Source organism: Micrasema longulum, unplaced genomic scaffold (genome assembly GCF_059751315.1).
Source record: "Micrasema longulum isolate JH-2025_06_02 unplaced genomic scaffold, ASM5975131v1 h1tg000571l, whole genome shotgun sequence".
Lineage (NCBI taxonomy): Eukaryota > Metazoa > Arthropoda > Insecta > Trichoptera > Brachycentridae > Micrasema > Micrasema longulum.
The window spans coordinates 821755-847487 of NW_028277767.1; the positions used below are offsets into that span (position 1 = coordinate 821755).

Genomic DNA, 25733 nt, shown 5'->3' on the forward strand with positions numbered 1-25733 from the left:
CTTATCGACTTTTCTATGTCTACCAGTTTCGGGACGTACCCATCTCTTCGTCAGCACACTAATTATTCGCATGTCTAGTTTGATTAGTGTCTTGACGAACGTATGTACGATTATATACAAACATTTAATATTATTATCTTCTTCACGAGTGTATTCCATACGTAAATGCATTACCTGTATTGGCATACAAATTAAAATATTAAGTTAAAAAATATTTTTGTTAACACTATTATTTTTTTTTTTTTTTATGAACATAAAATCATCGCTGAAATCACTTAATAACTTGTATTAATTTATTGTAAACTCAATCCGGTTTTCGGTTACGATACCGGAAAACTATATTCCAGTAAGTGTTCAAATTTTAAAATATATTTTTTGAATTTTTTATTTTATTTATTTAATTTTACAATACGCCCAAGGTGCATTTAAAAAAAATATATACAGGTAAGTACAAACATAGTAAGTAATAATTAAAAAAATAAACAACGTTTTTTTGTAAACATGTAGAAACAATAAAAAGCCTACTGCTATGCAAAATAAAAAGTGAAACTTTGCACAGTAAAAAAGAAAAAAATATGCATATAAGAAAAGTGATTGAATTGAAAAGCAAATTGTAAATAACTTGTAAAGAATATAAATTTAAAAAAATATATACATATATACGTACTAAAAAAATGGTATTAACAAATTAATGTTAAAAACAAATAATAAAAATTAGTTTACAGTAAGTAAATATATATATATAAATGTATATAAGATAATAATATAATATCTGGTACAAAATAATATTTGATACATTTATTTCAGAAAAAGATAGGATAATAATAATACACATCAAAAACAGAGAAAAAATTGTATAAAAAAGAAAGTTTCATTACGACATTAATAATTAGTTTTAAACAGTGCATTTAAGAACGTTTTAAAATGGATAATTGTCGTTCTAAAAATGTCTATATCACAAGTAAATTTGTTGGCTTAGGAATGTAAACGCGGAATACGAGAGTGTCGTGCATAGTTAGTACCTACGTATGTACTCGTAGTTGCAAACAATTCCGTACTTCTAGTGACTCGATTCGGTATTTTAAAGTTAATAAGATTCAGGATATTAAAAATATATTAGATTTTAAGCGGTACGGATAAGGAACTAGGGTCTTTTTGTGCATTCGATGTGTCTTAGCAATATAACGCTGTCGTGAGATCAAAGTTTCTATGTTAGATTTACCACTAAAACCGATAAATCTCGATATGAATGTATGTACACATTTTATAAAATCTTGCACACTTTATAACGTTACCAAATCGATCAAATGCAAAAACAGTTTTTTATTACAATTTAAAAATTAGTTTAAGTTTCAACGTTTTTATATTTGTTGCGGAAAATGTACATATGTATATCATGTTGATTCCTTTAAGATACGAACCCGCAACATGAAGCTTGACAGACCAACGTGTCACAATCAAATCTACGTCATACACCTAAGTTCTGATGGTGAATATCTTTGAACAGTTCCAATCTAACGCGCAAAATGTAACTTAAGTAAAACAAAATATTATGAAAACGTGTCGCTTCCCCCACGCGTTCTATTTGCCAGAAGTATGTATGAGGATAATAATGTTTTTTGTCTATTCCAACTTTCTATTAACAATATAATTCTTTGAGTTGGATGTTTTGTAAATGGGTCTTGTGTCTCAAAGTCATCAAATAGAACAACATTCGTAATCGTTTGGGATGCCCTCATTCCCATAATAAAAACAGTTCGCTTCTCTTCTACAGAAAAAGCGTAGGTATTATGAAAAAATTGTATAAATAATTTACCTTGAAAAGATAATTCGTTTTGTTATTCAGAAGTGAATTAAATGTACGCTTTTATTTTAATCGCATCATGTGTAATACTTTTCATTTTAAAAAAGATACAAGGTAGAAAAAATGATCTTTTTTAAATGCACGGTGTCAACAATAATAATTAATCACTAAGACAGCACTTTCTGGAAAGAGATGACTATAATTTATTTATCGTATTTATTCAAATTTATAAAAAAAACTAGAGGATAGAGTATGTACTGGTGGTTATTACGTTATTACGATATGTATTTATCTCGGCAGTTCACTTAAGAAGTTAGAAGAATCCAGGGCCGCGATTACAAACGCAATCTTCATCGGTATATATCGAGACGGTATACCTAACTTTTCTGCTATCTCTATCTACGTCGGGATGAAGAATTTTGGTAATATTTATTTTTCATAGTGGCAACATTTCTTCCGAATTGCTGCCATTGCCATGTCATCTCAAGCGTCATATGATCGGACACACTTGTCGATATGTGTTTTTAGTAAGACAAAGAAACACGTAATGGAAATATTTGTTTTTCACAGTGGCAACATTTTTTACGAAGTGAAGTGGGGGCTTGCGCGTTATGTCATCTCAATCTGCACGCGATCTTAATTTTTAAACTTTATTCTCTAGATGGTGCTGTATTAACTGTCGATATTTAATCTGCCCTAAATTACATACTAAAATTTACTTCGATATATTTGTTTCGAAATTTAAATTGGCTTCTAAGATTAAAAGTAGCCGCCTCAAAACGATTTAAAATTTAAATACATCTTAATTAATCCAAATAGTGCTTGGTTTAATTTAATTTTTGTCACTTTGGATACCTAAATATGTGTATCGTGGGGGTGCCCTCGGTACATATAGCTGTACTTACCTCAAGACTTGAAGATTTTTTTATTTCATTTTTCTTTTTGAACAACAACAGGCCAGGAGGCCCAATTACAGTTGTGAATTACATCACAGAACACCCAGGCTTGAGATAAATCACATGAATTTTTTTGTGTTCTCACCGGGAATCGAACCCGGAACCTTCCGTGTGTGAGTCAAGCGTCTTGACCACTGCACTACGGAAGCCGCCAAGGTAAGATACGGGGCCGGTAGTATATCTTTGTAATCGCTCGGGGGAATTTATCTTTTACTATACCGTCGTAGTAAAGGTATGTTTTATATTGCGTAGATATAATGCTTTTTTTCATCTATTGATATATTTTACATGCCCCTTAATTTATTTAAAAATAAATAAGACTCCTCATTTCTGGCTGCGATACGATCCCACTTACTATTTAATGATGCTCACACTTACACACACCTGAACACTTACTCCTACACTAATGCACATAAACACACATCTACACTTACTCTCATACAAATACACATAAACACACCCTTTTGTTGTAACACAATTTAATAATATGTATGATTCTTATTTAGAAACTTTGCTGGTCTGTCTTTAAACTGTATTTTTTTAATGTTACTATATCATTGTCGACTGCTTGTTTCTTTAAAATAAATAAATAAATTATATAAATAAATAAAATAAAAATAATAAATAGATAAAATAAATATGTGTACCGTGGGGTAGGCGTCCCCTTGGTACGTGTCGATGTACCTCCACCCAAAACTTAAAGAAATAGGGTCGGTAGTGTATTTTTGTAATCAATAGGCAATAATATGATTGTTATTGCCTCCGAGAGCCCGTATTACAATGGGAAGATTATTACATTTATCTTCCATATTGTCTACAAAGTTAACTTAAGTTTTTTGTATGATAAATAGAATATGCATACAAGTTTTTTCTAAACATGTTACATTACTACAGGTTATTTTTAATTTTCATACGAATATAAGCATTTTCGTACATAAATATCGATTTTACTTTATACAAAAAAAAGTGTCTCCATTACGACGATTACTAAGCATTTAAAAAGGATAAATAATTATATGTACTAAGCATTAACCGGACACATTTTTCGGTTCTATTGGTATTGTATAGACGTAGAGGAACAATCATAGTTTCGCATATTCTCCAAAGCTCCTCTTATAGGAAGTGTTTTGTTAGAGAACTAGATACACATTGTTACCGTGAAGCAGTTCCACGAGCAAATAGCGTCTATTGAGGAAAATGTCACGACTTTTGGTTCCTGAGGCCATTTAGAGCGAAATTTTTTGCTCGAAATGGCCGCTACGTTTCATAAGGCTAACTTTCAGATTTAGCACATGTTTGAAACCAATAAACTCGATTAAAATTCCACGAAAACTTTTAACCGGATGGCATAATATTACCGACGTAGCTAGAAATATTTTGTTTTAAAGGTGATAGTGTAAATTTAATGATGTTCATCAACGATGTGTCCAAAATTATTCACTCATTCGGGTTACTTTCTCACTGTTATGCGGATGATCAACAAGTCTAATTTTAAATTTATTTTAACAGAGAGGGAAAACATTTTTGAGAAGGGAATATGGAAGTCCAGGCATTTACATAGCTTATGACCTGTCATTGGCTGGTTTAAGTGGCCACTTTACACACTGTGTAACATCCACCATTCTGCCCATGTTTGAACACCCACATTTCCTCAACTCTTCCATCTGTTGACTTTTGTGAAGTAAAAGAGCTGTAACCTTTATCACGTGGGTGAGATTCATCCGCCTGAACCAAATCACCTACTAGGCAACGCCTGAAAACAATTTTCCATTTTTTATACTTCTTCTTTTACGAGGTAGTTGATTTAGGTCATAAGCCCTGTAAATGCCTAGACTTCCATATTCCCTTCTCAAAAATGTTTTCCCTCTCTGTTGAAATAAATTAAAATATGAATAACTCCCTAGGGAGGAAATTCAGCCAGTCTGCAAGCATTTGGACATTTTTAAACATTGTTGAAGTCTATTTTTACTGCTCTCCTCAAGATATAAACAGTTTGAAAAATCGCGTGTCTCAATGCATTCAAACCGTCAATAACTGGATGTCATCAAACAGACTCAAACTTAATCCATCTAAAACTGAGCTTCTATTGACAGCGACAACACGTTTCTCCGATTTCAATTACAGGTTGTGATCTTACCCCTAGTGTAAATGTTCAACTACTGGGTGTTTATTTAGATTCAGATCTTTCTTTTCATTTTCATATCAATAAAACCGTAAGTGCTAGTTTCTTCCATCTCCGACAAATCAAATCCGCACGGAGGAATAATCCTATAGACGCAACTAAAGCTTCTGTGAATGCTTATGTCGTTTTGCGTCTAGATTACTGTGATGGAATATAGGCAAATCTCCCAAAATACGAAGCTAATAAACTTCAATCTGTTTTCAATGCAGAAGCAAGACCTTTTAAGGGATTAAAAAATATTTTCACATCTCACAACGTCTTTGAGATTTTCACTGGTTATAAAACCTAGAGATAATAAAATACAAGCTTTGCTGGACAGAATTCAAATTCCTTCATGAAATGGCTCCAAGATACCTATCGGAACTATGTATAAGTTAAAATAATTAAATTCTCTAGCCACTTCCAAGAAACGCCTGAAACATTATTATATATCCCCAGAATCCTGAACTCCTTTTTTTCCTTTTTCTTAAATATGTATTTTTATCCCTTTTTTTCTTTCCTTGGTTCCTCTTTCTCTCTCCTTCCAGACCAAACACATGCATCTATGTATTAAACGTGGTTAAGTAGGTGATGATTTATTTGCCTTATGATAATTCAATTAAGGACCAGTTGCACCAAAAGCTTATGTTTAAAGTTAAATAATTTTACCGTAATGAAATAATCAAAATGTCCAGTTTCATTTTACTTTTACGTGACCCGTTTTGTACATTTGGATGAAAAAACAATTATTTAACATTAGACTATTTTTAACTTTACCTTGAGTTCGCGACACTAGCAACGGGACTACAACTCGATTCGATTAGTTATCTTTTATCATAGTTTTTTTCTGTTATCTAAAACAAAGAAACGATTTAAACGGCACATTTTTTTGGATGAGCGGTCTTATAACAATAAACATTTCACTATTCGAGTTGCCACTGCATTATAAATAATGTAGGTATTTGGTATTGATAAACATTTATCGATACAGATTTAGTCACAATTAACTGTTTATATTGTTATTACTAGTGTTCCCAACGATCCTTCACATTTGTTGCGTGATAAGTCAATGACTTTTCAGTTGAATGGAGTTCGTCTCCGAAGTGCGCAATGTACGAGATCTCGGGATAACGGTTTACTAAAAGTTTGTGTTTTTTCGTCCAACGTGTTTTGTGTCCAACGATTTGGTGTTTTGCGCAAGCACTTGGAATAAAAAGAAGATTTCTGAGAGAAACCGTGGCGTGCGGTCCGCTGTGAGCATGCAAGTTGGATAATTATCTCGACTGAATGCATCATCATGTGAAGAGACAAGATCGAGTAGCGTGTTTACAGAATTTCGAGTCTTCTAATGATGATGTTATAGAAAAGCGAAATTCTTTCAAGTGCTTTTCCCTTTTCTTTTTAAAGTTCTCCAAGTCGACAATCTTTACTGAAATTTCACAACGTATGAACATAAATGTAATAAATCAGAAAAGCGTTTCACAGTGTATTTTTTACACCTGAAGTTTATCTTTATTTAATTTATAAAATAAGAAATAATTTTTATAAAGTACAAACTTCCACCAATAAATTTTACGAACTAATTCGATTTTTTATCTCTGTTTATTTCTAAAATGTATCCATTCGCTTGCAATTATGTAACATACATAATAAAAAAAATAATTTAATTTAGTTTATTGATAGTAGATTATACAGTGGTAACATTATTGTAATTAAGTCTGAAAGGAAGGTTATCATGAAGTTTGTGATCTCACAGAGTTAAGACATGTGACATTATTTATATAATTAATGATTAATATGTAAAACAATGATGTGTGTACCGTAAAACCAAGAAATAAAGTAATTCATAGTTTCCTGTAATAATACTTATCAATTAAAAAGCCGATAAATTGTTGTAAACACTTAAACATTAAATTTCAAAAAATGCTTTTGTATATGTAAAAACGAAATTTTGTCGTTGCGATGATTGTCATTTTTTGTGTTAGATTCCACCAATAAATTCTTTGAATTCTGAAATAAAACCTAAATCAACCGTTATTTTTATACACTATGTCGAATGCCTGTTGTAAATATATAAAACTAGACCATTTTGTTGTCAACGAATGTTTTGAAGAAAATGGCTGAGATTAAAATGTCTAACGGATTTTCCGATGACGTAAATAGCGAAGAGAGTTTTTTTTAATCGCTTGAGGCATTTATCAAAGACAACAATCGATACATATTCAAAGTAAAACGTTTTGCTGCATAATGTGTATTTTTGTAATATTTATGTCATATTTTGTTTCAGTCACAGCCCCGAGCCCCGCCTGGCGGCGTCCAAGGGAGGATGAGGTTGAGGGTCCCAGTGCGCGCCCCGCCAGGAGACTCATCAAAGTGGACTTTGAGCCCTTAGACGTAAGTTGGCTTTGATTTTCATATTTTATAATGAACATCTAAAACGACTTTCGATGGATACTCAAATAAACTCATTTGTTCCAAAAAGAAGCCGAAAAAATATAAACATAATGCATGTCAATATTTGACCATCAACTCGGATTTATACATTTAGCTGTAGATTGATCTCGTGTGTATGTTTTTGGTAATGCTACTCAAGTTGTTATATGTACGAAATCTAAAAAGTTGTTCTACAAGCTTTCTTTGGTGCATAACAAAAAAAGAAAATGGAATTTTCCTTAATATCAGACCAGGAATATCGAATAACACTTAAATGTTTGTACTAGCTATCAAAATTGTAAATTATTTGTAGCATGAAAAATATATTACGCTCTTTTAAGACCTATGACATTTTTTCGTCAACGCACAAATAAAAAAAACATAAATATTTTGAGTATTTTACGTTTAAATTTAAATTATATTGTATATTTGTATTGGCATACTATTCAAATTATTTTATTCATATTTATAATAAATAGTATTCGTTTTGTCTTACAATATACAGATAGTAAACCTTTTTTATAAAATTCGTCAAATATCCGTTAGATCGCTTCATCAAACATTTTTACGAGTTTCTAGAGCCTAGCATTTTCCATATTATTTCCGTTTGTTTATTGAGTTATTAATTGAATGGTTATCCAAATTAACTTGAATATGCTTGACCGATTGCCATCCCGTTACAACGAAAAAACCGAGAATTTATCGGATATTTGAAAAAATCAAAATTAATAGCTTTTTACAGATAATATTATTGTATACGTAAGGTTATTTTGCTCCAATAAATTTAATATGATATACTCGTATTATAATACTGTAGCAACTCCTTGCAATTTTCAAGGCCTTCGCCACTTCACTTTGATGAAGGTTTAATATGTTTGTTTAGTATGAGCCCCGTTTTGCTCTATATTATTGCTGTTATTCACAAGCTAATGATGATTGAAACATTCACGGTAAATTTTCCCTGAAATTTTGTTCAAACATTGCGTTAAAGTCACACTCGGGTATTTATTATCTTCTGACTTTTTACCTGACAGACATGACATTTCTTCATTCGCATTTACCGAGTGTTTTTTACAGGAATTTTTACAGTGAAGCGAATTAATGTTTGGAAAAATGGCTCAAGAGGAAATGGTAAAACTTGATTATAGTTATTTTATTAACTCAAATTAGTGTGCTCATATATAAATATTATTACATATGTATTTGCCGGTGATGTAAGTATCGTAAACTCTTTTAAAAATTCTATCTTAAAATTCTTTTGACGAAAACATTTATTCGAAATGTACTCGTATATTGCCATAATTTTTCACGTAAAAGCAAAAATGTGATCGATAATAAAGTACACTATTGGGAAATAATATGATCTTACCAAACTAAAAATTCACCGGTGTAAGAAACTATAATTTATTTTACGTTTTCAAATTAATTGTATATTATTGCCACGAATGCTTAATCGTAGAGTAATTATTTCTACCAACGTGATAATAACACGTGTTACGGCAGTAATTTGAGAATGAAAATTAGAATCTGGTACCTTCTTATTAATTATTAATTTGACTAACTCTAGGTATTTAAGTCAAATTAATATTCCCCGAGGCGGTGTACCCAGTGATTTGGACCGTATAACATTTATGACGTAGGAATCTTAAAAAATGTTGTTTTGTTTTGATTTTTTTCTGAAATATCTGGCCAAAACATACACTGCTTTGTAGATTATCATAAATAATTAAACCGTTTTAATACGAAATGCCGTTTGAAGCGAATATAGGCGATGATTCGTTTGCCTATTTGACGATTTTAACATTTTAAAACGTCGTTGTTTCTAAACGTCGCCATTAAAAAAAATAACTAACAACTTAACATTAGATAAAAACAATAATTTTCTATGGTATTTAAGATAAAAACAAAGACAGTAATGTATACGTATGTTATGTGTGAGTTGAACCGCACACTTAATAAGCTTAGTCGTATTTTAAACTAGGTATTATGTTTTTTAAAACTTATTGTTATTTCATAGGTACGAAGGTTTTCACGGTCACTTTTATCAATTTGTTTCTTTTTTGGGTGATACCGTGAGTGTTGGATTTGTTCAGAAGTTTCGGTTACCATTGCAGGAGCCATATTCAGGGTAAACTGAGTGTAGAAAAAAAGTATGTGTTTAAGTACTAGTAATTTGTACCGTGTCGCAGTTGGCAGTAGGCACATTTCTATTCATTTTTGTAGTATGTAGTGCTGCGAATCATGTTGAGTTTAATTTCAGCCCGTCGTCTGTTATTGTTATTACATTTTTTTAAAAATATTTTATAGTGGCCGACTGAAGTTTTGGTTTCGGTTTCGGCCAGTTTCAGCGAATAAAACGAGAATCGGCCACGCTCAGCCGAAACCTGCGGTCGGAATGTATTCGGCTGTACTCGGGTGGAAAATTAGAGATATTGGATTATTGTTCGATGAAATAATTAGTTATTGTATTGCCATTGTCTAAAATAAAAAATGAATACGACTGATTTAGTGATTTGTTGACTATAGTTAATAGTTAGAAGTTCTAAGATCTTTCATATCGTCTTTTTATGTTTATGTTTTTTAAATTCCTTTATAGTTAATCAGTTAATGTTCCTATAGCGTACATTGAAGAACTGTTACATATAAGTAATATTATGTTGTATAACATTTTACTAAACTATTTATGATGAACTGAATGAACTCGTAAGGGCATTTTGAAATAACCTTTAACTTATTTAAATATGTTTCGGTTTCGGCGGAACTAGAACAGAAGCTGAAATTCAGTTTTGGTTTTTTTTTAGTTACATACAATATAAATAATATTTTAAGCTATGTTCAAATAATAGTATTTACTCAAATAATATAGTATAGACTTGAATTGAATCGCACACAATAACTTATCCTATTGTTTTATTATTTATTTTTAAAAAAATATATTATCTTCATTATTGATATCTTCATAAGTGCCACCTGTATGTCTCGTTTTTGCCCTCTTTATTTATTTTGTTAATATTTTTTATTGTAAAAAATCACTGCGTGTTTAATAAATAAAATTAAAAATTAAAAAAATTATAAATTTAAAAGTTTTATTTAACTAAAATATAATTACCTTTCGACCGGCGGATTATACCTCTTGAAATTTAGATGTAACTTAGGTACATTGGTATATCATATTTAAGTAACACTTGTTCCAATGATTTAAATAATTTTAACTGGAAAGTTATTGAAGAAAAAATAAAAATTTTGGTTTTAAAAAAGAAATACAACTATTTTAAATCACACTAATTAGCGGTATTTAAAAAAAATATTTTTGGTTTTTATTATGCCTTCAATAATCTCTTAAAAGAATTAATATATTTTTGTTCGAACCTTTTTTTATGGAACTTTAAAAAAAAAATATGAAGAATATTTTGGTTGTAAGTATTTAGTATGTTTTAGCAAATAAATGATATTCGTATCGGCCATTCGATAAGATTAAAATTTTGCTTCGATTTCTGTACTTTTTATCAGACCACAGCTTTAACGAATTTAATTTGACTTTTCACCGAACCACCCCTACTCTTGATGCGAAAAATAATTGCTTGTAACGGTTGAATAACTTAACAATTTTGACTATCGAGCCATTCGTTCTTTAAGTCGATTATTTTTATCTATGCAAAACATGTGTTTTTATTGTGTACCCGGGCGGATGAAGACTAGTCCTTTTTACTCACGAACCCAGTGGTGCATCCGGCACTGCATTGGAACTCCAACTGCAGCGTATTTAGATTATTTTTTGGCACTGAATATAAGTTGAGTCTTGCGCTTCAGGCTTAAGTCCAGGAACAATAAAATAATTCGGTGTTGGAACACCTTTAAAACCAATATTTCACGTTTACCCTACTAGAAATCAAACCCAGAATACCAAGATAGGCGAACGTCTAACCGCTACACAACGATGTGGTCCTCACTCGATTTTATTTTTGAAATCGAAAACGCTCGTCTAGGGTTCTGTTTCTATTTTACATACAGAACTATATTCTTCATCCGCCTGGACACAGAACTCCTTATTTCTACAGCGCGTGATTTAATTTTCTTTATCATCGTCTCGCTCAATTCTGAGCGTCGTGGTCTGTCGGGATGTCAGGCATTAGTTGTATGATACGCCTCCATTCCTCTTCCTGGGCAGCATTGTTAGTTCCTATATTTGGTCGGTCCATCTTGTAGGAGACCGTCCTCTTGCTCGCTTGTCCTCAACTATCCTCGTTGCTACCAGTTTTTTTAAATCTCTCCTCGTGTTTTCTTGGAGTTCTAAATTGCGTGAAATTCTGTTTTGCATGTCGCAGTTTTTTTGTTTAATTGTCTAACTAATTTAATTGTCCTCCTTATTAGGGAAAGTTCTAAGGACTGTACAGTGTTCAATTTTTTTTTTTACATATTTCATATGTAATGACAAATATTTTTTTTATTTCTTCTATCCTTCTATCTTTTTCTAAATTAAAAAGTTGAAATTAAATTTATATCTTTATATAATCACTTTGTAAAGCGCCCTTGAGGTATTATATTACGAAAATGGCGCTATATAAGTTATCCAAAATTATTATTATTATTATTATCCTAATTTTTTTCAGCCAGATTTTGATATATAGTTTGTTATCAGTTTTATGGGGAAGCATATTAGGCAATTTGTCAAAAAAATAATCCTCGCACCTTTGACCAAATGTTGTGTTAAAGGGAGTAATATTGACAACGATAATATTTCTAGCCCTAGTTATATATTCATGTTCCTGAGCAGGGGGATGACGATGTCCATCTCAAAATCTGTTAATCAGAATAGTTTTAGCGTATATTAGGCGTATCTCAGACACAAGGCTTTAAAGATTTCTGTTGATGGGGTTCTTATATTACATTCCAATACTACTACTACTTCTACCAACACGACATTTCCCCTTTTAGAGATAGGCAGAGAGAATGGGCATTCACACACGTCTTTCGCCACTCAAATTCCTAGTTTCTTTAACATTCATGCATCTTGCCACACATGCCCTTCTGTTGAGTCTGCTTTTGACATGACCAGTTTTGAGATTTTGGTTTATCTGATCATGCCACGTCATTCTTTGTCATGTCATTCATTGTCATTCTTAGACAGGCGCCGTGGCGCAGTTGGTTAGACGGCCAACTGTGAAACTGGCGTCGCGGGTTCGATTCCCGCCAGTTGCAAGAAAAATATCCAAGAAAGATTTTTCTCAATTGGTCCGGGTGTGTGGTGTATTTTTCACTACCTCCTTCCATGTCCCCTCTATCCCACCTGCTGACAAGCCTCAAAATAGAGGCTTAGCGGGTTATTCCTTTGAAAAAAAAATCTTGTCCTACGTTGCTATTCATTCTTGCCATGTGTATCTTTTTTGCTATTCTTTTGTCATCCGTTAATTCTACATGACCTAACTATCTAAGTAACCCTTTCTTAATATTATCAATAATTATACCCGTATCAGATTTACATTCTCTCCTGATTTCATCCGTAACACTGTCATACATTGAATTCCCGCACACTGATTCGTCCTTCCTCCGCTAGTTCCATGTTTGATATAAATAATTCTCAAGTCGCCATGTGCCAGTTGAAACTAACCAGTACTAGAGGTTCAACTTGTTGACCTAAGTCCCTTCGCGTGTGTCCGTTAGGGAAGTCGGGAAGTGGCACTAGCGACTAATGCCCCGTGAGATATCTGCATAAGTCCTAAGGCTTGGTGCAATGACCGCGTGCTGCCTGGGAAATTCATTTTGCAAAACAACTTTCACGCTCTAAGATTTTATTTCTATTAAAGAATGTTTACATATTATCGATTGGCCTATTTAATAACCCACAGGATGCGGTAAAATTAGGGTGGATTATTGTATTATATTATTTTTACTCTCAGGTGAAATTCCTGTGCCGGACAATTTTGGTGATTGGGTATTTGAATATTGTTTTTCTGTCACTCGATCGCAAATGCCTCCCCGATAATTTGCGAAAACTGCACGTCGGACTGATCATGTCTTATTAAAATCGACAAAATCGACGTTTCATTGTCCCGTTTCTCGCATCCCAAAACTTAACCGATTTTGTTTTTTTTTTTTATGAAAGAGTATTAGAATAAAATTTGCGGTGTCGGTTCTTTTTGCGTTTTTCAAAAATAGTTATTATATTTGCATACCGTACGTCCGAAGATGGCAGATAAAACTCGGCGCTGTTTTTGTATGGTCCTAGCTCCCATAAGAAACAATTTATCAAAAAAATAAAGCAATAGGGACTCGCCAGTGGTAAATATCTATAGTGTGTAAAAAAAACACTGCTCTAGTGCCATAATCCATGAAAATAATACGGGAATACGTTTGTATGAAGAAAAGTCAGACCGCGTTTCCTCTCATTGGCGTTTTCTCTCCCCTTCCCCGCACCTGTCGGTGTCTCGCTCACCCCCTGCGCCACTCAACACGTGAGTGAAACATCCTTCCGAAATAAGCTGCCACAAACATTATGCCAGGCGGCTTATATATATGTCGACACTATGGGAAATAGGAACTCCCCGGAAATGACTAAAAATATTTCGTTTTTAGGAAAATAGACGCAGATTGCAAAATAAAGAAATTTAGTGTGTTTTTTTAATATGTTTGTTCGTAACTGTTCTATTTAAAATCAGTTCTAAAGCTGAAAAAAAATTAAAAGAACAAGTTGGTCGTCAAGTTTCGTTAGACAATCCGAAAAAACATGATTTAAATTAAGCATTCCCGGGTAATTTTAAAAACATTCCAAGGATTTTACTAATAAAGCCGACATACGTATTGTATATTCATATACCTTATAAATTGCTATAATGTCTAATTATTTTTAAACTTTAGGTTGTACTAAATTCATAATTCCTATTTTTCAAAGGGTTGCAGAATTACCATGGGAAAATCATGTAGTTATATACCTAGTACCGATAATTCTTATCTATTTTTTATGTCAAGGACAAATGTTCGAGACAATGTACTATTGCAATATTAAATGTCGTTTTAAAAATTAACACATTTTTCTCTAATTGTGATTAGGTTCGTTCATCGTGCTGTTATAAGATTTGACCTTACTGCCTCATGAGAATATTTCTAAAATCTTTGTTGTCCGCTTAAACAATAAAGGTATATGTACGAAGATGTGAAATGTAGGTTGTGGTCAAGTTTTTGTCGAGTTGTGAACATCGGATCTTAGGTTTGATATCCACAAAACTCAATTAGTATGTATTTTGCATCAAAGCATTTTTCTATTTAATATTTTTGAATACCAAGATAAGTGTGATTTTGGCCACTTTTAAATTCTTATATATTTTCCGTTTCATTTCATTGATTTCTTTATTGGGGGAAATCTTTGGTTTATCATGTTTGAAGTTTTACTAAATGAAGTTGATATTGATCAATATTTTTGTAATTCATCACAAAAATACATTTTTTTGGTAAATGGGTAGAAAAAACAATATTGTGTTTTATTTGGCTATAAAATACAACATAGTGAGTTTAATATTAATACTCCTTTCGCTTTCATATCCTATTATTGCAGAGTTTTGCGCAGTTAAGGCCTTAATTGGGAAGAAAACACTAAATCGTGATATTTGATTTTAAATGTTTCAACCTGAATAGTTTAAGGGTAAATGCCAGGAATACTTCCCTTCTGAAATGGGTCATGGCACCCCCTCATCGCCTGTTCTCCCGCCCCCGTCTCGTCCCTTCACCCCGCTATCCATGACCACCCAACACAGGCGATCGATCCGCGGAATCTACTTACCGATTCACAGTCTGGAGAAATTCTTCCCGTTAGTTTCGCGTCACATCTGCTCTGAATTAAGTGATTATTTCTCTACCATTTCGATAAACGATGGAGTTTCTACCATAGGTAAATAATTTTTATATGTTTGTACTAATTTTATTCCTATTCTTCCCCGAAATAACCAGTCTTTTAGCCACTTTTACACTCTTCCGGCAGTTTTTGAGGTTAAATATGTTTCCAGCTTTTCCATTTCTTTTTTTAAATTTATTTACAATCCATGTCTTTTTTGCATTATTGGTTTAGTTTATGAATGATTTCATTCCGGAACAAAATGTTCGGATTTATCTTTATAGGTGTTAAAAAACTTTTTTGTTCTTTCGAATATGTATATAATATCTTATTTTGCGTGTAAAAAAATATTTATGCTTGATTTTGTATTTAGAATTTAAATTATACTTAAACCCACGTGCGCGCAACTAGCTCTATTGCGTGCTCAAATTAATGGGGTGACTTCTACTTCAAAACTTTTAAATTCAATTGTAATTTTGTTAATTTAGAGTTGAGAAAAGTTTTACGTCGTTGTAAATATTTATTATTTTTCCTTCAAAATCCTTGCAATTGTGTTGTCTTTCACGTTATTTTTCAATTCTCTTCAAACTTCTATGTCTGTTTCAAGTTATGTAAATGATAATTCTAATTTCTGGCAAAATGTCAAAGGTTGTTTCAGAATCTCTGAACTGAAAATGTTTACTAGTTCATGTCAATGTGATGCGGATTTATTGAAAGGCTATAAATATGTCTAGATGAAGGTTTTATTTAAATATTTTTTGTGTCTTTGTTCGGTCATGTTTTGAGTGGATTAGTTTTGTGTTTTAAATAAGCTTTTAGATATTCAAGACTTTAAAAAACATGTTTTTTTCATGATTGTTTGAATGCCAAAGACCAGATAATCTGTTCTTGTAGTATGTGCTTTTTTAATTTCATTTTTTAACCCTGATCGATAATAGACTTAAATTAACTTTTCTTTTGATAATTTTATTGAGTTTATAGTAAAAAAATCTGCTTTCAATATGTATAATTTATTTTGCCGTTCCCGTTAATTTTTTAGACCAAAGTATCCAGTTATTTCCGTTTCGGTTAACTTTTATTTTACCTTCCAATAAACTATTTATTACGCTATACTTTATATAATAATTTCATAAATCTTCTGATCAAAGTCGGATTTTTTGCATATCCGCCTTTATGTTTTCTTTTTCTACACCGATATGTATCATACATATTATTTAGACAGCTATTGTGTTCACATGTCCAAACCTTCTAGTTTTTTTTAATGGAATATGCTCTTTATGTTTATGCTTTGAATCCCTACAGTATTAATTTATAATCCTCCCAAATTTTGTGTTTCGATTAAAATTTTATTCCTAGAATAAGCTGCCACAAGAGCTGATCTTAACGTGTAGTCGAAATAGGTTCAAAAATGGACTATATTTTTTACGGAAAAGTTTAAGTGCGCCAACAAACCTTCGTTTAAATATGTTTAAGCATATCAGCTTAAAGCTGCTCAGTTAAAATTGATCTAATAATAATGTTTAAGTTAGTTTTAAATGTGATTTCAATTCGCTGTATTATTTCAAATCAATAAAATCTGGCAGTCAGTAATCCGGATAGTTGGAGTTTCGCTGTACTCTTATTTTCAATTTTTCCAAAACTAAAAACGAAGAGTTTATTTTACAACTTTGACGCAAATAAACTATTTATCATTCGAATGACGTTTTCGGCTTATTTACATAATTGCAGTAGAACTCAGTTTATCCCAACTCCAGTCATCCGGATTGCCAAATATCCGGATTGTTATCAAAAAATAAAACCTCGAAAAAAGGATCTCGCTGCTCGTAAACGAGTTTCTTAAACCTATTAACTTTACTGGATACGTTCAAAGAAAATTTTAACGTGATTACGATTTGCTGTTTTATTTTGAGGCAATAAAAAAAGTTATCTTAAGAGTAAATTTGGCGTTTTCTTTTAAAAGATTGCCTTAATTTCATGGTTAATCTATCTATGGCACGCATTAATCCGGATTATTGAAATTTTACTGTATTATGTATTATTATCTTTCAGTATTGTATTTTTCCTGTGATATTTGAAGTTGAAACTAGGTGTAGATATAATACCATAAACATAGTACCATTTGATAATATACATATTTCAGTGCAGATCGAAAAAAAATGTTGAATAAAAAATTACCAAAGAAATATTGACTTAAAATAATAATATAATATAAATCATGTAAATAATAATAATGCAACTATGGAGCTTACTGCGTTCATACCATTCGGAAAATGGTTGCTTGGTATAAATTCTAATAAATATGTATAATCAATACCAGATGTCTGCAAAATCTAGTGAAAATCTTCGTATATTTTCCTCATTCAATATACATATTTGGACGGAAACATTATAATTTTTTCCAAAAAAGATACCGAAATATGTTTTTAAATTTCATGTTTTATTTTATAACATTATATCATGGAGTACTAAGTAGTAATAAAAGGTGTGCAAATTTTGTTTTATGCCGGGTTTGGAAGAAAACTGAATAACTTTATTTAATGTCCACTCCATAATATGAACGGTCGAGCGTTTTATGCACCCATTAACCCTTTGCAAATTTGTCCCGGTGTAAAATAACTCGTATATCTTTGATATGAGAATGCATTTGATGTAACTAATCACTTTTGGTACACATTTGGACATTTTGAGTAATTTTGGCCATTTTGAAGTAATTAATTTAAAAAATGACTTCTGGGGATAAGTATTGCACCCGTTTTGTTGAGTAAAATTACTACTCCTTGACAAACCTCCATATTATAATTATTATAGTATGTGAGTTCTTTTTTTTCAAAAGTTTTTGTGATTTGATTATAATGCGGGTTTTTTATTTTTTAATATATCGTACTGGAAAAATAGAAACTTTTATCTTTCTTTACCCCTGACGGTACAAATTTATACCACTATATTTTTTATATTAAACATTAACTTCTCTAACCATGCTGAAAGTACCATGGAATAAACCTTCTTAAAAATTGAAGAATAATGTTAGACCAGTTATTCTTATTCAAATTAATAAATAATAAAATTGATTCTCCTAACCTACTTGAAAGACTTCCATTCCGTGTGCCATCTAGACCGACGAGACAAAATCTATTGTTTTACACAGAAAACGCGTCAACAAACTATTTAAAACAATCTACAATACCTAGAATATACGACCAATATAACAATAGATTTTCCGAGGCTGATATTTTTTGTGACAATGTATGTAAATTTAGGTCAAAAATCATAGAAATTTTCAGAGAAGCAGATATTTAACTTTATTATTATAAACATATTTTTCATTTCGTTTCTTTTACATTTATTATATTTAACATAATTTAAATTATTGTATTAAGTGTAAACAATTTTTCTAGTGTGCGCATTAGTGTCCTACACTAATATACAAAGAAATTGTCAATATTTGTGAAATAAAAAAAAAATGAAAATAAAATAAAAATAAAATTAAAAAGAAAATAAAAATATCAAATAAAAATATAAAAAAATAAAATAAAATAAAATAAAAATAAAAATAAAATAAAAATAAAATAAAAACAAAATAAAAATAAAATAAAATACCCATAAAGAGTTTAAAAAAAACAAAAATATGTAATTGTTTTCAAACTACAAATAACGTCATTCAAAAATAAAAAGTTCGTTCAGGGAACGGGGCATTAGCTTAATACGAACCGTGTCGAGATTCAAGATTAAGCTTAATATTTATGTAAGTTCTCGACGACAAACTTACTTAGAACTTCATGGTAATAATGGGCTCAGGGATTTCCAAAAACATACACATTTGTAAGGATATAATTACGTATTACATAATCCTCTGTTATGTAGGTTAGGGTGACGGTGTCCTTGTCTATGAACTTGACATCGCTATTGCAATCCTGGGAGATTCGGGCATGCGCAATAAGATTGTTTTTATCGACTAATTGCATTTAACCAACATCTTTTTACTCAAAATATTTCAATGATTACGTTTATTTTAATTTTAATAAATTTCCTGACAAAGTCTATTTTGAACATAAATTATAACGAAAAAGACAATCATGTACAGTAACATAAAACTAGAAACGAAACAATAAAAGAAAGAGCAAAGACAAAAATAATTGACAAGCATCGTGAGAAACAGTTTAATTATGAATGTAAGGCATTCATTAAGTATTATTATTTATTGATGATGTACATAAAAAATATCATATATTTTTTTATAATAAATTATTATTATTAATAAGTACCTAATAACAAATCATAAATTCATTATCATCATTATTCCCCATTCCGCATCCAGTGGTGCATTGGGCACTGCATCGGTAAATCAAATGCAGCGTAGTTCGATCATCTGTTACATTAAAAGTCAGGTGTATTTTATTCATTTTTGTTCGTTTGCCGAATGCTAATGTACATAAAGTGAAATTGACCTTTGTTTTATTTACGTCTCTTTTTGTTTTAATATAAAAATAAAAAAAAACAACTATTTGAAAATTTAAAAACAAAAACGGGAAAATACTTCTTTCTATTTTTTACGACAAAAATATAGGGCAAATAGCTTTAATAATACTTGAGTTATCAAATTAAAATCGGTCTATGGGGGATTCAAATCCCCCCCTTCGGTCCGGCTAGATTAAAGGAAAACCAAAAATCTGTGTCTGTCAAAAAATTTTATGTTTTTTGTAAACGGTGTAGATAATTCAAAAATGTAGATTCTGGGTGTGGCAATTTGTCCAGGTACATTTAAACTTATATTTTTCTAGGATGATGACGATGATGATGTAGAAGAGGCTGCAGTAGCACCTGAGGTAGTCCCCACCCCTCCACAGCCCTTCCCGCGTAGCTTCTCAAAGGGAGCCTCGACTAAATCCATATCCCCGAAGGCAGGGTCCCCGAAACCTTGGAAGAGAACAGGTACATATTACTCAATCTGTCTTATTTCATTAAATATTTACTTATACCATGTATTATAAATAAATGTTATTAATTCTAGTAAATTATTTTTTGTACAGTTTAAAATTGATATACATTACTCTACAGAAAATAAATTGAATCAATAGAAAAAAAAGATAATTAAAGTGATCCAAAAGAACTGGCACAATATACGTTATATGATCATCTTACCTACACATAACAAATGATTGAGGTATGCTGCGATTGGTGTATTGATGTAGTGCCATATGCACCATTAGGTGCAGATATTGTAATGATGATGATCAAAAGGACAGATTAGTCAAAAATCAAAATTGGTTTCTATCTTGCTCAGATTTTTTTCCACCTGTGATGTTAAAATCTATGTTTTGTAACAAAATTAAATTACCACATTCTTTGTAGGTATTGTATTTGGAAACAGTATTTTTCAATTTAAGTTGGGTTCTGGTCCCGTTGTAGGGTAGGGGACTCTGGATTAGAGATCAGAGGTTCGCATCTAGTTCTACCACAATTTGATGCAATTTACTGATATTAAATATTTGTGTAAATATATCCAGTGCATATTACGTATGGATATCGCATACCTTGCAAAAAAGTATAATAATAGTGTTGTAATATGACAGCGAGCCCCCCACGCCCCCCGCCACGCACACATGTCACCCACGATGAGTATCACCACTTCTGTGACAGCGCCCTGGAATGTACGAACCACACTAGATTACCTTATTCCACGTCTGCTTTACAGAGCATGATCCGCCATTTCCGTAATTTTATTGTTTTCAGCTTGCCTTTCCATTCACAGGAATGATTTATTTAGCACTTCCATTATATTATACACTCTGTCAAAAAGAGTAGATAATAATTTATTGAATTGATGTTCTTATCGTTTTCTCTTATGGTAACACTTAAAACAATAGTACAGAAATAGAATGTCATGACCTTGTCGGAATCAATCACAAGACAAGTCACTTATAATTGTGTGTTGCCAGCATAAAAATATTTTTAAACTATTTATTCTCTACTCTTTTTTTGGCAGACTAAGGCCGGGTAGTTTGATCATTAGTACTAGTTGAAAATAGTGAGTAATAATAACAATTTTAAAATCCTTTTTTTTGTCTGAAAAAAGAAATGCTTTTTCAAAACATTTACCATTACTTTTGGTTTTTAACTATTACTAATGATCTAACAACCCGGCTTAAGTGTTTTGAATTTTTTTACAAATGTTTTGATATTTATTGCTTACAATGCTTATATTATAATGGTTTCATTATTTATATCCAAATATGAATGACACTTATTTTTAATTAAACAAGTGCATTATGGACAGCATTTCATTATAAATAAATCAACGCAATTCTTTTTTCATTTTATTTAAAACTCACAGGATGTGTAATGTAAAAAAAACTATTCTAATTTTCGTTTTATTTCTTATAATTTTTTTATTTATTTTAGAAATAAATGCATGTTTTTTTTAAAAGTTGTATTGATTTTATAATGTATGTTGATTATTGACTTTAAAAATGTATAAACAATCAGCATTTTTGGTTGTTTTGCATGAATGTGTTCATTTATCCAGATTGTATAGCATGTACATAATATAAAAATGATACATTCTTTTTCTTTTAGAATTTTCATAGTCAAAAAATATTTTTATTACTTTTTTTCATATCTGAATTTAATTGAGTGAATATTACACACACACAATTAACATTTATCAACTGCGACGATCTTTAATTCATGGGCTCAGTTTAAATTTATGCATATTACAACGGATCTCTGCGATAATATGAATGTACCAGTTTTATATGAGTATGCAGAGACAAACCTTAAGGTGAGGAGAGTACATTCTATTGTCTTCACCTTCGGGTTATTCTCTGCATTTGAAATTAGAATGTACTTTCCTCACCTTAAGTTTTGTCTCTGCATATGGGTATTAGATACTAAAAATATTGTCAGTTTAATAACATACAATTATTCTATGTTTCTGATAAGTATGCAGTTTTTAAATTTTGATTGTAAGGCAACAATGCATCCGTTTTGTTTGTTAAGTAGAACTTTGATTATCTGGACTAGTTGAGAATGAAAGTAATCCAGATAATAAAAACATTTAAATAGTCCACGTTTCACTTTAATTGCATGTTTTGAGATTTTCAAACAGGGTTTCAATTATTATAGGTTTACTAAATGAAATGTGTTTTTTCAGCTTATGATCTAGCTACCCAGTGTCCTTCTCGCCGAGCTTCCATGCGAAGGCACACAATTGTTGCTTGTAGTAATCCCGCAGACTCCATGGGCGTATCTGGATCACATTCGGTTCCACAATCAAGGTAGTTAACAGTTTAAATTTTTGTGAAGTTGATTCTCCAAATCATTTAAGTGCATCATTAATTCTTTTATTTTTTAAGGGGTTTAGATGACAGAATGAGAATAATGTACATGAAATAAGAAATCAGATATGAAATAATGAAAAAACTTGTTTCATCACCATATTTATCAAACCAAAAATCCCATAAGTCATGGCCGGTGTGTGGATATACTATTGTAATCTTATCATTGGCTTGTTTAAAACTTTTAAATATACCATGATACAGAAATGATTAAGCATTCTTAACTATCTTAATAAAAAGCCCCTGATGTTAGAAATTCAAGACATACGATGAAAATGTACAGTGCTATCTGGAATTGTATTTTGAAAATAATATTTTTGGGCATGAATCTCTGTAAGGCAAAACATTAATGAAATATATAACTAAATTATTTAAAGAAGAAAGCATTTGAAATTGATGTGCTTAGTCATAATTTATAAATTAATTAGCCCATTTGACTACACGCTGCCCTAGTTCTTGTTTGTTCAATTATTTTGCAAATTTTATAAGAGACATTTTTCAAATAAGTAAAATCAGTAAGTGGAGATTGGCACTCAAAAAATGCTGAAAATACTATTTAATAATGAAAAACATAATTCTTTAGCTAAATAGATGCGTAGTAAGATAATGAATATATTGGCATTCATAACCCAATTTAGCTCAAAATGGTATATTGAACATACAAGAACTAGGGCAGCATACAGTAGAAAAAAAAACAGATGTCTTAGAGCTATTACAAGGGAAATTTTACAAAAAGAGTTATAAGTAAAAAATTTAATGGGAGATAAAAAAAATTTAGATCTTTAAAAAAATTACAGTGGCATCAAAGTTTTTTTTTTAATAGCATTAAATCTTCTAATTTTTTTCAGGAATTTGAATAATCTATTGTATTATTTAAACAAAAACTTTTGTAGATATTTGTGTATATTTTCCATATCGTCACCCTAACTTGTAAAACTCCACAAATGGTTAAAAATGATATTTGGGCATTTTCTGTTAGGACTTAAAATAATATATATGTAAATATAAACTAAAATAGAAAAACTTGTAAAATTCATACAGCTTTGCATTATTAAAAAAAAATGTATTTAAAAAAACTTCGCTATTACAGTCAAATCTATTTTTACTCTCCACTCAACAAAAGTAAGGTAAGTTTTAAAAGTTGGGCCAATGATATACTATTATTTGATGGTCATCGTGTGGTTTATATTTTCAGACCGGATTCGAGACAGTCGGGCATATCAGTGGCAAGTAGTGACATAGAAGGACTGCCCTTGGGAACACTCGGGGGAACGCCTAATGACATTTCATGGTCTAGGAACTCTCTACAAGAAGAGCTAATCCAGTCGGTTAGTGCACCTTCCAAAGTGAGTGTTGTGCGCTTTTTTAGTTGCTATGTATAATATATTTATTATTTCTGTGGAAAAAAGTAAGAATACTTAACTAATTATTCCTATCTACATTTTTCCCAAAATCATGCATTTGTAGTCTTCGTAATCAATAACTCCTATCATAGTATTTAGTAGATTTTACGTAAATACAATCAGATAATAATGTAATTTTATGAATGACTATTTTAGCTATTATCAAAATTTGTCAGTAAATGCATATTTTTTGTGAAATCATTGATTGTAATAAAATAAATAAAACAACTATGTTTTTAACCACTTTTTTTCACTACCGACCAGTTTCAAAGCTATACAAGCTTCTTTTTTGAGGTATACTTAATTAATGAATTCTATCCTATTTTATTCTATCAGTTGGTGTGTATGGAAGTAATATATCAAGTATTTTTGTTTTATTATTTAAGTATACCTTGAAAAAGAAGCTTGTGTAGCTTTGAACCTGTCAGTAGAAAAAAAAAAAAGTGGTTAAAAACAAAGGTATTTTATTTTATTATAATGAATAACCACAAAGTGAGTGCTTCAAATATAAAATTTATTTTATCATAGATTGTAGTTTTGTTTTTTTTAGTGTAGTCCTGATTATGAGTGAAATTTAGTAATCATTGTTTTTCATTGATTTGGATATTTAAAAAATCAACTATTTTGTCAACTATTTTGTCAATTGTTTCATCAGTGTCATGTCATGTCATGTCATGTCATGTCAGTGTTCATCAGTATTATCGGCGAAAAAAAACATTAAAGAATCAAGCGAATTTTTAATTATAACTACTTTTTTTTTTATGTCAACTGTACAAAACATTGAGAATTCATATTGGGATTAAATCAATTAAAAAATATTTCTACAAAATGTAAGAACATAAAATATAATATTAAAATTAACTATTAAATGCGATGATTTGAATTATTTTTGTAAAATAAACTAACAAAAAACAGTTGCCGATATTATACTTGTGTTTTACGTAATCTTGATTCATTAAATTATTTCATGAACTTATATAATTTTTATCACCATACATACAAATGTTAGTCTTTCATGATATAAAATAATATATTTTAGACATTTTGTATATTGTTCGATAATTTGTTCGCTTTTTAGGCAATTTTTTATTCACCTATATATATATATATTTAAAATTAGATCTGGCTTTTAACTTTTGCTTTTAAATTTTCAGAAACAGTGGCAAGAAGCAATGTCCCTAGATGAGAGGTTATCCTTAACATTAGAAGAAATAGTTCATATAAGGTCAGTACTAACCAAAGCTGAATTGGAGGCTTTGCCTGTTGAGGGCAGGGTTAAAGAAGATGTTGAAAAAAGAAAGGTTGGTAAAATAATGCGCATATATTTGTAATAATACGTAGTATTTACCTTAATATCTTTAGAAATACTGAGCACTAGGTGGCCATAAAAATATATATTTACTATTTTGCTAAAAAATATGTACATTGCATACAATATGTCATTCATATGGCAAATAACCAATGTTAGTAAATAGTTTGTGTAACCACTTTTCTCTAAGTCAAGGGTTGATTGAAATATTAACAAACTAATTTATTGCATACAAATTTGTTTACTTACATTCTTATTAGGTTACACTCAAATATTTGCTTTATTAAAATTAAAAAAAAATACAGTTTTTATTAAACATAGTGGTTTATCAATACCAAGCATCCCCTGTTGTTTTTTATTTGCGTAACTATAAATGATGAATCTTATTTTTAGGTGTGTTTCCTCTGTTTGAAAACAAGATTTGGGTTATTTGGACCTTGGGGACAACGTTGTAAGCTCTGCAAGAAGACCGTGTGCACGAAATGCTTTTCAAAGGTGATTAAAATAT

General features: G+C 30.7%; 1 protein-coding gene across 3 annotated transcripts in view; it reads left to right on the forward strand.

The window, feature by feature from the left end:
• spir (spire type actin nucleation factor) overlaps positions 1–25733 on the forward strand; it is a 264272-nt gene that overhangs the window by 231988 nt on the left and 6551 nt on the right. For 2 of the 3 annotated variants that reach the window (XM_088228251.1, XM_088228253.1), the window contains 7 exons: positions 7209–7315; positions 19958–20108; positions 20750–20827; positions 22330–22453; positions 23709–23859; positions 25071–25217; positions 25619–25720. In XM_088228251.1, coding sequence (XP_088084377.1) covers positions 7209–7315; positions 19958–20108; positions 20750–20827; positions 22330–22453; positions 23709–23859; positions 25071–25217; positions 25619–25720 — 860 coding nt within the window. The remainder of the gene's footprint in view (positions 1–7208; positions 7316–19957; positions 20109–20749; positions 20828–22329; positions 22454–23708; positions 23860–25070; positions 25218–25618; positions 25721–25733) is intronic. The other variant, XM_088228252.1, reaches the window with a different exon arrangement.